Below are 14,334 nucleotides of genomic sequence, written 5' to 3' on the forward strand. Positions count from 1 at the left end.
TGAACGGCAGCCGTTCTCCTTATCATGGTTGCAGTGACATATCACTTTTCTGTCATCGAGAATCCTCAGTCGCTCACTGCCAAGTATATTATAAAGTATATTTACAACGTATATAGCGCAAATATCTGTGCGTGCTCATGGCGTTTCTTACCCCGATCAGAGGTCCGTATATTTTGCATTCCAGAACTTCCCAGCTACATGTGAAATATGCAACCAAAGCTGCCTGTCGGGCGCTTGAAGGTTACCCATTCACATTACCATTACCACATCAACTCCTTAGTACCCATTTACTGTTTGTGGACAGAGGCATGCATGAACAAGATCACTTGCCAAAGGTGACGCCGCCATTTTTTCAACTCGTGTTTCAGTGGAAGATATATACGTGAGTACTGTTTCCGTCATCTGTTCATTTACCAACTGATGAGCGGATTCTGTTTAGTGCACAGGGTTGTGAACTGCAGGCTATGCTTGCGACAACACTTTTAGGACCTGTACTAATGTCAGCCCTTAGGTTAAATAACTAAAATAACTACTGTGGCTAGCAAAATTTCAGGATGCAAATTCAACAGTCTGGACTCTCTTCACAATCAACGTGTTTTACAGCTTGCAAATAGAATTTTAGACCAACCAAATCACTTTTTATATCCTTGTTATGACGTTTTACCATCTGGAAGAAGATATCGTGTACCTTGTTTTTAATCAAATAGAGCCAAATTTTTTATGTGCTAGTGTTAATACATATTTTATCTTCTTTAATAGTGCATATTTTGTTGCTTTATGTTATGAATGTATGTTCTGCGTGTATCTTTGTATGCATGGAGTGTTATGTAAGTTTGCATGGAGTGCTACATGTATGTATGAGTGCAGATATATGTGTTGGTCTGTAATTGTATTGTTCGTAATGAGTGTATGTATACTCTTTTCACTTCAAATATAATCCAAATTCCCCTCGGGGTAATAAAGCTTTATTCTAAATAACACTAACGGGGTTCGAACCTGGGACCTCTTGCTCTTCAGCATGATAAAGGCGACAGTGAAATTTTCAGCACCATTAAAACCATAACATTGGTGAACATAATTTCTATGTAAAAAGAATTTTATTCATTTTACTGAATACTAATGGAGTTGGAGTTCAAGCTGGTCTATTGCGCCAGAAACACAGGACAAAACTTTTCCAGAAATTCTAAAATATAACTGTCTTCCACTGTTTTGCTGTTTGTTGATTCAAACACACCCTTAATCACTGCATTGTAGAAAATCACTGACGTGAAGTATTTACTAGTATCCAGCAACAGTTCATAAATAAGTTCTCTGGCATGAATAACAAGTGGCAAGTCGGAATCCTCTGTTTTCAACACTAAACTTGTTATACAGGATTCCTAAAAGCTTGTTTTCAATTGAGACACGTTTAACTCCAATTTCTCTGTCAAATATGGCATGCAAGAAGTTCGCTTTTGCCATTGCTGTTTGATCAGTGTTTGTTAAATGGTGCAGTAGGTTATGTTTTTTAATACTGCATTGAAAAATCTGAGGGATATAGGGGAAATTCTGCAATATAGCCATACTTCCCCTTGTGTTAAGGGGGACAATCTGACTCTAAAGCGGAAATATGGCTATGTAGTCATTTTTCCCCGGGGGAAATTTAGCTATATAGCCCCTTTTCCGGGGGGAATTTAGGCTAGGGGGGAAATCCCACTCTCTGACACCGGCTGTCTTTTGGGTATATTATGATTGAGAATCAAAATTCAATTTCAAACACATCCACTTGAAACAGAAATAGCGAAGTACATCATTCGAAACTAAGCCTCAGACTATACTTAACCGGCGTAATTAATTTTGTATGGACTAAAGTAGCGAATACGGTGTTGTGGTAAAACATCGGGCAATCTCATTTAAGACGAATGCTACAAATTGGTCGAAAGAGAATTGTGTTTTAATGAATATGTTAGCCGTGTAAAATATTGCCTCATTGAGAAACTCACTGGCCTGAGATTATTTCTATAACTGACGCTGTTGCCGCGAATAGCTGCAATACTACTAATCCGGCTTTATACAATATTCACTCACTCACTGACGGTGATATTTTGTTTCCAGCTTCCGGACAATTTTATCTTTTCACTATCATTGAATATTTGTACATAATTTCTTTTGTTTAATTATAGTGAGCATGTTGAGGGTTTTAATTTAAAGTACATAGGAAACTGTAACATCTGGAGAGGACTGTTATCAACAAAGGACCTTGTGTATGTACATAACATAGCATTTTCAGGCTCAAGTCATAAGTTTGCTAAATGCTACTTGGAGAATGAAGAGCATTAGAGAAGCACGACCACAGGACTAATAACGAGCGCATGCGTCTTGACCTTATAATATTACGCATGCGCACGGACAGTGTCTAAAACGCGAGAACAAGAGAACGCGAGGTCGTGAGAAAATAGAATGTCGCATTCTCGCGTTCTGGCGATTTCGTGTTTTGTAGCCTACTTTGACAAGTCGAGATTGCGAAGTTTTGCATCATGTCCAAATGTCTCATTCCCGCGTTGGCGACTTTTGACAAAAAGTGCTATGTTGACTGCGGCGTTAAGCAACATACACTTACTCATTTGCATTTGCAGCGGGACAAGTCGAATGGTCATGGTGACAAATGCACTAGAAACAGGAGATTGTTTAGAGAAACCACAGAAGCGTCTATAAAATACACATATTGCATTTTATTTGTATGTCAGAACGTTATTTTTACAGACAAGTTACGCTGCAAGATTTGTATTGATTTTAAAGCTGTTTGACGTGTATATCAGAACATATAAGTCCATTAATAATGCTTCAGATTCAGTTCACCAAGTGAATGTTCATAGCCATTACATTGTCTGGGTCTTCAAGGGTTTCGCTCAAAAGAAAGCCTTTCTTCACCCAGCAGTGAGTGGGTACCCGGTAGGATGGAATTGTAATATGACTAAACCTTGGTGTATACTCCCAATGGGAATGAGAGTGAAATTTGAGTGCACACTGATCCATCAACATCAAACAAAGTCACTTGCTAAGGGATACACAACATGTTTGGGAGCAGGGCGCCTAAAACAATCTCTTGAGACAAGTTTCGAAATATGAATATGTAAAACAAAAACAGAAAGTGTGTTTCACTGTTTATTTAAATTCAAATAACATCTGGTATACTTTGATTATGTTCACATGATGCCCATTTATTATATTTTTAATGACGATGATGAGGATGTGGAAACTTCGAGGTTGAGAGAAAACACAATTGGGCAGGTTTTAGCAGACGTTGTCCTTGAGGGCGAAATACCGGAAGTAGACATGAGTATCGACAGGACTTCCGGAACATGACGATGTCCCGTCGAAATAATTGGAAAACAGAATGCCGTTGACTTTCACATCCGAGGATTCTCTGATTACAACGTTACTGACGTCGTACACTTTACCGACGCCCCCAACAACGATTCGAACGTAACCATCAGCCTGGCCGGGTGTGTTAAGGCGGACAGTTTGCTGGATTGTGTACCAGGTTCCGGTCTGGAACTGGAAACTTCCGCTGCCCAGTCGGTGCCCCCAAGCATCATTACATTCCACCCCTTCAGTGGTACAGAACTCGGGTGTCTGCTGAGATGTGGTGAAGAGTGCCACTCCACCCATGCCTCCTGTTCTCCAGATGAAGCGGGATGTGAAACAGTCCTTGCCTGGGTCACCTCCAGCCGTACAGTTGACCCCGCCACCGTACAGACCAGGCAACTTTCCACCGTAGGCGAAGTCGAAGTTGTCATCGAACCACACTTTGTAGGAGAGTGTCAGGCACTCCCTGGGCTCTAGAGGAGAAGAGTAGAACTCAGCTCCACTGAAGAGATCGGTGCGGCCGTAGGATCCCTGGGAGAGAAAGATGGCGCTGACTTTGTAGTTACTGCCGTCGGGGTTTGGTTCAGCAGACACCGACTCCTGACCCCTGTATGTGGAGGTATCCATGTTCCAGTTCCCGCGCCATATTGTGTTGCGTCTTGGGGTCTTAGAGTTCCAGAGTTTAATACCATCTAGTCAGAAGGGGAGAATTGATATAACAATCGTAGGTAATATGCCATTAGTATGTTGTAATTAAGGGAAATCAAAGCATAATAATGTGTGTATGTAAATTTAGTCCGAGCTGGAGGGAGGAAAACATAAAGTTTGTTTAAATATAATATTAAATTCATATACGTGCTGTGAAGTGTCATGTATACAGTTTAAATCATTGTTTTGCTTTATATAAATGGTTTCAAATTCAATGTTAAAATTCACTTTCGCGACGCAAATACCCAAAATACTCAGAATCGGAAAACATATAATTTTTACCTCGCATTAAGGGACACATGATGGCCTCTTAACATTACATTCAGTGAAACACAATCAAGACCGGTTCCTTCCAGGCACATTTTGTAACAGAAATACAAGAATGAGTTTCGTATATACTTAATACCTACATGGGTTTATATATCTACCTGTACGGGGGTCAGTTATCTTACCTGTGAAATGGCTGAGGGTGACAGCGGCCAGGAGCAGGTATCGGAGCTGAGACATCGTCCTGTAACACTGACGTACCCCAAACATGCGAAACATTATCGGAGTGAAGAACACAACACAACACGTGAAGGACCTACCAAGGACGTATCAGAAACACGGATATTACAGATATATGGACATATGGACAATAACGGACATAAAACACATAGGCATTAAAAGAATAATACCTTTGTGACATAAACGAAGTGAGTATTGTTTTACGCCGCCTTTCGCAATATTCCAGCTATATAACGGCTAGGGAAACCAGATATGGGCTTCACACAATGTCCCCATGTGGGGAATCGAACTGAGCCTTCGGCGCACGAGCGAACGCATTAACCACTAGGCTACCCGCCGCCCCCTCATATACTGAGCATAAGACATTGAATATATAGGACAAATTAGAACCTTAAGTGTACTTCAGATACAAAACATTTACAAACGAGCGTAATATTCCAGTCACAGAATCGGAATAAGTGTTGCTGTTATCGAAATATCACTCAATCATAATAGTTATGTTCACTTAGAGAATCGCTGTTATAGAAGATGAAGGTTAGTTGGGCACTATGCGTTATTTAATAAAAAGTGACACTATTCGACTGTGGGTAGCATACCTGTCCAACGCTGTTCTATTGACGTGGAGTGACGATTCTTCGGAGGTGCTGTGCTTATAAACGGGTATTTCTTATCGTCGGATCATTTTGTTTGTGTTGGTAGATAGGATACGTGTACCATTTAATTCACATTTAATTACTTTATCAACGAGTATTATTACATTCAATATTTCCGCGTTCCCTCAGGTCACGGTGACCTAGCGAAAGACCACCTGCAGATTTATGCGTAGGCGCGCAGATGTCACAAGTGTTCTCCACTTACATTGACACAGTCTCGGGTTGCTATAGCAATGTAGTCAATGTTATATCAGAAAGTACTGCTAGATTGAGTCACTGTACTTACGAAATAACGTTTACCCTACCCCCGTAAGTAGTGCTACAAAGTATCGTTTTGCCATGAGCTATTATAACGTCAAGCTTCATGTTGACGTTTACGTTCATAGTCCACGGCAAAACCATACCGTATTACATACACATGGTGTTAGTGCAAGCTTTATTACTTTTCTAAGATGCTGTGTTTACGACTAACCTTGTGTATGTTTTAGAGATGGGTTTCAAATCAAGTGTGTGATAAGCGAGGCCGTAAATTGAACACACTCTGACAGGGCCTGTGAACACACACAGGCCTCATCTCGTAGAAGCATCAACAGTAATATCAGGGCGATGACATTCCACAACACTTCAACATCTGTAGTTTCAGAATAAACACCAAATACAAATTACCAAACTTTGCTTGTAATGTTCGAGAATACAACCAGTAAGAACGCCGCAAAATATATATAACTAGAACTAATCTATTTTGTCTGAAACAGTTTTGTCTGAACCACCTCATACTAACAAAAAAATGAATGTATTTTCAGAGGTATGCTGTAACAAAAACTGCAGTGTGTAGAAAGCGAGTCGGTACGGCTCAGTGATTACAAATATTAGGTACCACTCGGGGTTCGGTGTTAATTAGATGATGAGATGATGAGAGATTTTATTAGGTGGGGGCATTAGGCAGTCGGGTACACGCCAGGCAGATACCGGGGATGAAGCCTGAAGGAAGGTAAGGCTGCCTGATTGAGTTGCACCTGGCGGAGAATGACCAGTCGGAGACTCTCAAATATCCTCGTAACTTCTGGCACGTGTGTGTATGTGTGCTGGACGTTTGAATGTAGATCATTATCAGCATCATGAGACAATGTGGGCTTGACGTCACGTTCTCAGCTGTCTCGCAGTGGAACACAGTTGGAATAAATTAATAATGACAACAAAGAGAATATGTCAGGGAAAACACCAAACTGCAGCAGATCAAATTTAAATCAGAACATGTGTCAGCAGTCGGGGAACGATATGGTAGTACACGCAGGAATGAGTGGAAGCTGTTTTACGCCGCAGCTAAACACATTATTGGATCTTACAAGCATGGAGTACTGGAAGCATAGTCTGATCCACGCATCACTGTATCGCCGCGGAGTTGAAGTATTAAAATAAACACAGAGGAATCACGAGATATCAAAATATTACCTATTTGAATGCAAGTATCTGCAAATTACTGAAATAGACAAGCCCAGTATAATATTAGTTACATTTTTATGTGAGTTTGGGTTTTGTTCCCTAAAAACATTTAACTTCAAATATTTCAAGATCATCGATTCATCTAGGGTTACTACTTTTCGAGATGTGTGCGAAACAAATTATTATTATTTCATGAACTGTCATTTCGGTGGAAAATGTTAAAATACAGGAGTATATTATTCAACAATCTCATTGAAATCAGATCTTAATTCTCGCTGCCGCTAAACAAATATCTGAGGACATCCCATTACGGGTCACGTCAGACCGACCTTTCGCCAACTCTGACCGATCAATGGAAATACTGACATGAAGTCGACATTAGCCAATCAGAAGGCAGCTTTTTCGTGCTTTACGGCACTAATTTCAAATTGGCGACTACGTTTCGAAACATATTTTGACAAATTCTCGCTTAAAATTTTGAAACCTGAACAAAAGAACATTCTCGAATGGCTAATATATCGTCTAGATTGTATAGAATCAGTCGTTAAGTCCGTAACTATCGTTCGGAATACTCCGTTTTAAAGTTTTCGAGGCTGCTTGATTAGAAATCACATTCCGACTATCACTTTCATGATCTGGTAAGCGACGCTCTGATTGGTCGGATGAAAGGTCGTTCTGACGTGACCCCAAATGGGATATCCTCAGATCTTTGTTCAGCGGTAGCGAGAACTAAGATGTGATTTTAATGAGATTGATTATTCAAAGGTAAATCATATTCTGTCGGATAATCAGCAGCATATTATGTCAGTTCTCAAAGGCAGGGCAAGGACCGCCTCTTGGGCCTGGTGGATAGAGCGCCTGCGACGAGAACGGAAGGTCGGTGGTCCGATGCCCGCTCGCATCATACAAAAAGACTTTAAAAGATGTCACTTGCAGTTGTTACCATGTCTGGAGCTCGGTATTAAGGGGACAAAACAAGGAATAGTCGGCTCGGAGTCAGTAAACTGTGTCTGGATGGGGTAACCGCGGTACGGTAGCTCAGTGGGTTAGTACTATAAAACCGGCATGAGACCGTACTAGAACGTATACAAGCAGCCACATACACACACGGACGCATGCGCGCACGCACGCACGCACACACACACACACGTGCATGCACGTCGCTATATGAGTGCAATAATCTTGAACGCTCCTTTAAACCCCTTTTTGAATCATTTAATGTCATAGCGGGGTTTACAAGATATAGCACGTGGTTGTATTGGGGTTTTCTGGGTTTTTTGACACATTTTGAAGGGTTTTCTAGATTTAAAAACAAGAACTGATCGATTTGGAGTTACTGTCACGTGTGTGAGTGAGATATCCACGTTAATCTTCAGCATGGTATCTCAGTAAGCTAGTTCTATAATACCAGCATTAGTCCGGACTAGTACACATGCCCGCACGCACACCCGCACACACACGCATACACCGCACACACACGCACACGCACACACACACACACGCACACGCACACGCACACACGCACACACGAACACACACGCGCGCACACGCACACACACACGCACACACGCAAACACGCACAAACACACGCGCACACACACACGCACACACGCGCACACACGTGTTTAAACCTTATTTTCACCTCACCTTGGGTATTTACATTTAAACTTGAAACATCAATATGAGGAATAAACGTTTTGTCAGTCACGATTCCGAAATATGTTCTAACCACTGCCTTCTTGAAATAACATTAAAAAAGATCATGAATGGACTCACTCATGGAATAATAGTTCAATACATCTATTCTGAAACCAATATGGATTATACACTATCTAGACAGTTGATGGTGTACTCTAGCCTAAAATATATTGCTCAGCACAAACTACACCATTGAGAAACAATATTTTAGAAAACTTCAAAATGTGTACAGTTAATCTGGACGAACCTTACACAGCCATTCCAATCTTATACTCCCCGCATTGACATTATGTGCGATGAAGGGGTTTATGTCTCACTCGTATAGCGACGTGCATGTTTTTAGTTTGTGGTTGGGACTAAAGTACTCATGGAAATGAAAAAAAACCCTGTTTTGCTGGATTTAATAATCGACACAAAGCATTACGTAGATGTAAATACGAAATAACAAAACAACTAGAAAAGTACTAGTCTGGATTTGCTAGTTTTATCTCAGTGCTCAATACAAAATGTACTTTACAGGAGGTAATTTGTAGGCACTTTCAACATTCAAAAATAAAACTAAGTCAAAATTGACATGGCAGAAACAGGCTGTAGGCATTATGCAAATCAGCCTGGAAAAAAGTTATCAAAACAACAATAAAAATATATAACAGCTATGTTTATGTACATAATAATAATGACATGTAAGTTGTTGTTTGAGAAGGGAATATGTTACTTTTACGTTCTGATATTGTGACGATGATTCACTATCCCACAATGCCACTCACAAATAATTAACCACTGACAAATCACATGCACGTGGGTTTCAAGCACCTGTTTTCACCTGTCGTCAAGGTGTCATAGGTCATGGACATTCACCTTGGTCTACTAACACCTGGTTATGCTCAGTTTCACAATAATCTGTTTTGTTCATATTTTTACACACTTTTACATGTAAAAAGACATAAAAACCTTTGATACACTGTATTTGTGCCAAGGCCCAATTAGTACTAATTGAGTTTTTTTAATATTTATATATTTTGTATATTAACTGCATTTATATAAAATCCGAGATCGAAAAAACAGGTTTTTTTCATTTCCGTGAGTACTTTAGTGCCGGTTTTTAGTGCCAGCCAACTGAATCACCATGCCGCTGTTTAACATGCATACCCCACTCAGACACAGTGTACTGACTCCTGGCCGATCAGTCCTCTTTTTAGCCCTTTAATGCCGAGCGCGAGACAGGGTAACAATAAGTACCATCTTAAAACCGTATTTTTGTATTTACGGGCGGGGATCGAAATCATGAAATCCGATATCCTGACAGACGCTCTTGCTCACTAGACCACGGAGGCGCGATGACATAATATGTCAGACTGAGCAGGTGCATATGAATTCTTCATGACGTCGCCATACATGTGGTCTTTCAGGTCATCGTGACCTGGGGGAAACTGAATCAATGCATCCTCTTTAATAAAGTAATGAAATATAGATAATACGGAGTTCACTTATCACTTATAAACAAATAAAACGATCCTACGATAAGGTGTAGTCGTTTATAAGCAGGGCACATACGTTGAATCTTCACTCTACACGGCGTCAACAGAACAGAACGGAACAGAACGGAACAAACCAAGGTATGTTATACTGTCAACTACGGTTATAACGAACTCAAAGGGACCACTAATTTGAATTCGTTATAACAGTAGTTGGTTATTAGCAGATGTACAACATATATACACAAAAAGGACGGTCGTTATAAGCGTGTTCGTTATAAACGTAGTTTCCTATATATGGTTGTATTTCCAGATGTTGTACAATGATACGTGCCACCTGTTTATATGCCAAACTAATCGCCGTTTCTGGATGTCGGCTAGAACTGACTTACTGAGTGAAGACATTTGTTTTATATACGGAAACTACAGCAATGACACGTTCATATGATTATTGAATATATAAACAATTCCGATATAAGCCATTAGTGCCGATAGAGCTATTGCAATAAACTTGTCTATGTTAGTGTTTCTGTCAGTGTTCTATTTCTTATGGGGGCACGAGTGGCCCAGTCGCCCAGAGGCACCTCAAATGGCTGTATAGTAGCGTCATTTAGTGTACCAGAGACCTTTGATCGTGGGTACGAACAAGATTCGCCAGTATTATGTTTCAAGGTTTGTCAGCACTATAACCGTATGCATGGGTTTAACTAAAGTGGTAAACGCCTAAGATCTGCATCACCTCAGACTTTCCTCCCACATTTAACTGACACGCCGTGATATAGCCGAAAACGATATCCACTGCGACTTTAGATCAACTCTATTTGATGTAAACTCCATCATATATGCTATCTCCAATGTTTCTGTTAATATCCATGTTCGTAGTATGACCTTTGTTGTGGCCACGTCCATGTTCCTGGAATGGCCTTGTCCATGATCCTCGACTGCACGTCTATATTTCTACAATGTCCATGTTTCTACAATGTCCACGTTTCTACAATGTCCATGTTTCTACAATGTCCATGTTTCTACAATGTCCACGTTTCTACAATGTCCATGTTTCTACAATGTCCACGTTTCTATAATGTCCATGTTTCTACAATGTCCATATTTCAACAATGTCCATGTTTCTACAATGTCCATGTTTCTACAATGTGCATGTTTCTACAATGTGCATGTTTCTACAATGTCCATGTTTCTACACTGTCCACGTTTCTACATATCCATGTTTCTACAATGTCCATGTTTCTACAATGTCCATGTTTCTACACTGTCCATGTTTCTACAATGTCCATGTTTCTACAATGTCCATGTTTCTACAATGTCCATGTTTCTACAATGTCCATGTTTCTGTTTCAGAACGATGTCTCAGCTTCTATGCTTCATCCTGGCTGCTGTCACTCTCAGTCATTCTACAGGTAAGATCGCTCACTCCAGACAGGTAGACCATTTAGTCCGTGTGGTTCCGTTAGAAGAATTTTACTGAACTGACTTTCTATCAATAGCTGTATTACTGATATTGACAAAAGGAAAGGGGTGGGATAATGTTCGCGAGCGGCAATATAAATCCACGTGTTGTATTTGGAGTTTATTTTATACCTCTTAATGGCAGTCCACAACTACTCAGACGATTATCAGAAATATTTTTATTTCTGAATCGTTTATTTCTTCAGTGAGTGGGTAAGTATGGTTTTACGCCGCTTTTAGCAATATTCCAGCAATATCACGGCGGGGACACAAGAATGGGCTTCACACATGGTACTCATGTGGGGAATCGAAGCCGGGCCTTGGGCGTGACGAGCGAACGCTTTAACCACTAGACTACCCGACCGCCTCTTATTTCTGTATTGATTACTTGATATTACAACACCACAATGGCATCAATCTCGTTTATATCACACTCCTGCTATTTCTCCGTCTTCATAAAATGCATGACGTTATATATATGACTTTTCACTACAGCACGTTAATGCTTTATGACATTTCATCTAAACGCTTTTTATTATTTCTCCATCCAGTTGGTATTAAACTCTGGAACTCTAAGACCTCAAGAAGCAACACAATATGGCGCGGGAACTGGAACATGGATACCTCCACATACAGGGGTCAGGAGTCGGTGTCTGCTGAACCAAACCCCGACGGCAGCAACTACAAAGTCAGCAGCATCTTTCTCTCCCAGGGATCCTACGGCCTCACCGATCTCTACAGTGGAGCTGAGTTCTACTCCACTCCTCTAGAGCCCAGGGAGTGCCTGACGCTCTCCTACAAAGTGTGGTTCGACGACAACTTCGACTTCGCCTACGGTGGAAAGTTGCCGGGTCTGTACGGTGGCGGGGTCAACTGTACGGCTGGAGGTGACCCAGGCAAGGACTGTTTCACATCCCGCTTCATCTGGAGAACAGGAGGCATGGGTGGAGTGGCACTCTTCACCACATCTCAGCAGACACCCGAGTTCTGTACCACTGAAGGGGTGGAGTGTAATGATGCTTGGGGGCACCGACTGGGCAGCGGAAGTTTCCAGTTCCAGAACGGGACCTGGTACACAATCCAGCAAACTGTCCGCCTTAACACACTCGGCCAGGCTGATGGCTACGTTCGAATCGTTGTTGGGGGCGTCGGTAAAGTGTACGACGTCAGTAACGTTGTAATCAGAGAATCCCCGGATGTGAAAGTCGACGGCATTCTGTTTTCCAACTATTTCGGCGGGACATCGTCATGTTCCGGAAGTCCTGTTGATACTCATGTCTACTTCCGGTATTTCGTCCTCAAGGACAACGTCTGCTAGAAATATCTCAATATGCATGTGTTTAAACACAGTGTAACCTCTGTTCTGTTCATGTTCTTGGTGTTGAAATAAAGAGCATAAACATTGGTCATTCTCATGTCATGATATGGGCTTATTTACACCTTCAACACAGATTGGCCAAGTCGTCTAAGGCGCCGCGATTTGCTGTGCAGAGTTGCGTCCCTTGGAAACGCCAGAAACTGCCAGAAAGTGATTGTGGGTTCGAATCCCGATTCGCCCCGATGATTCTGGGTTTGTCAGCACTATACCCGGGCTCGTGCGTTTCACCGAGGTGGTTAACATTTGAGACCTGCATCATTTTGGGCTTTCCTCCAACATTAAGCTGACACGCCGCGACATAACTGGACTTCTTTTAAAGGGGGCGTTAAACCAAATTAACTCCCTCACTCCAACACAGATTTACAATACCGTAATGTTTCTTTAACAAAGTAGAATAATTGTGCTGTCCGTTTTCGTAGAATTTTAAATAACATAATAATTTTAGAGTGAGTGAGTGAGTATGGTTTTACGCCGCTTTTAGCAATATTCCAGCAATATCACGGCGGGGGACACCAGAAATAGGCTTCACACATTGTACCCATGTCGGGAATCGAACCCGGGTCTTCAGCGTGACGAGCGAACGCTTTCATCACTAGGCTACCCGACCGCCCCCTAATAATTTTTTGTGCTGGAAGTCGATATTACTGATACGGTACGCACACCCACACCCACATCCTCACGCACACACACACGTACACACACACACACACAACACACGCAACACACTCTCTCACACACACACACACACACACACACACACACACACACACACACACACACACACACACACACACACACACACACACACACACACACACACACACACACACACACACACACACACACACACTCACACACACGCACGCACGCACGCACGCACACACACACACACGTGCCAGAAGTTACGAGGATATTTGAGAGTCTCCGACTGGTCATTCTTCGCCAGGTGCAACTCAATCAGGCAGCCTTACCTTCCTTCAGGCTACATCCCCGGTATCTGCCTGGCGTGTACCCGACTGCATAATGTCCCTACCTACGCACACACGCACTCTCACATACAGACAAAAATGTCTCATTATGCATATGTCATTAAGATAAAAATGATGGTTTCGTTTTAAAACCACGATGTGGACTTTTGAATTTAAATTAAATCTTGCAGTTACATTATCGCTTTTGAATAAATATTTTCGCTCATGAAATATCCGATCAAAGATATTCAGATAAATATCTCACTTAATTGTGTATTTAGTGTTTGCTCAAGGGTTATCACGGATACGTTTCCGTACATTTGTGTATCTACGCATTTTGTCCAACGGGCTGTGAAATAAACTCCTGTTCCTGATATGCAACATGACAGCTTGCCTATTTGAAAACTAAGCTGATAAACATAAACTGGACCCGGCTGTCTTTGGGTATATTAATATGATTGAGAATCAAAATTCAATTTCAAATACATCCACTTGAAACAGAAATAGCGAAGTACATCATTTGAAACTAAGCCTCAGTAAAGATGGCGACTATACTTAACCGGCGTAAGCCGGTGGGAGCGGATGAAAATCTATTCATTAATTTTGTATGACTAAAGTAGCGAAAACGGTGTCGTGGCAATCTCATTTTCGACGAATGCTACAAATTGGTCTGCGAGAATTGTGTTTTAATG

General features: G+C 41.4%; 2 protein-coding genes across 2 annotated transcripts; one reads left to right on the forward strand and one right to left on the reverse strand.

The window, feature by feature from the left end:
* Positions 1 to 3,141: 3,141 nt before the first annotated feature.
* On the reverse strand, positions 3,142 to 4,572 carry LOC125383694. Its single transcript, XM_048402398.1, has 2 exons — positions 4,509 to 4,572; positions 3,142 to 4,040 (listed from the first exon to the last, which is right to left on the reverse strand). Exons 1-2 carry the CDS (start codon positions 4,561 to 4,563, stop codon positions 3,274 to 3,276), a joined length of 822 nt encoding a protein of 273 aa, XP_048258355.1. The 5' UTR covers positions 4,564 to 4,572; the 3' UTR covers positions 3,142 to 3,273.
* Positions 4,573 to 9,931: 5,359 nt separating this feature from the next.
* LOC125383693 lies at positions 9,932 to 12,676 on the forward strand. Its single transcript, XM_048402397.1, has 3 exons — positions 9,932 to 9,973; positions 11,189 to 11,247; positions 11,848 to 12,676. The coding sequence occupies exons 2-3, from the start codon at positions 11,193 to 11,195 to the stop codon at positions 12,612 to 12,614; spliced, it is 822 nt and encodes a 273-aa protein (XP_048258354.1). The 5' UTR covers positions 9,932 to 9,973; positions 11,189 to 11,192; the 3' UTR covers positions 12,615 to 12,676.
* The last annotated feature ends 1,658 nt before the right edge of the window (positions 12,677 to 14,334 follow it).

The sequence above is a fragment of the Haliotis rufescens genome, unplaced genomic scaffold, assembly GCF_023055435.1.
Source record: "Haliotis rufescens isolate VD_foot unplaced genomic scaffold, xgHalRufe1.0.p SCAF_26, whole genome shotgun sequence".
Classification (NCBI taxonomy): domain Eukaryota; kingdom Metazoa; phylum Mollusca; class Gastropoda; order Lepetellida; family Haliotidae; genus Haliotis; species Haliotis rufescens.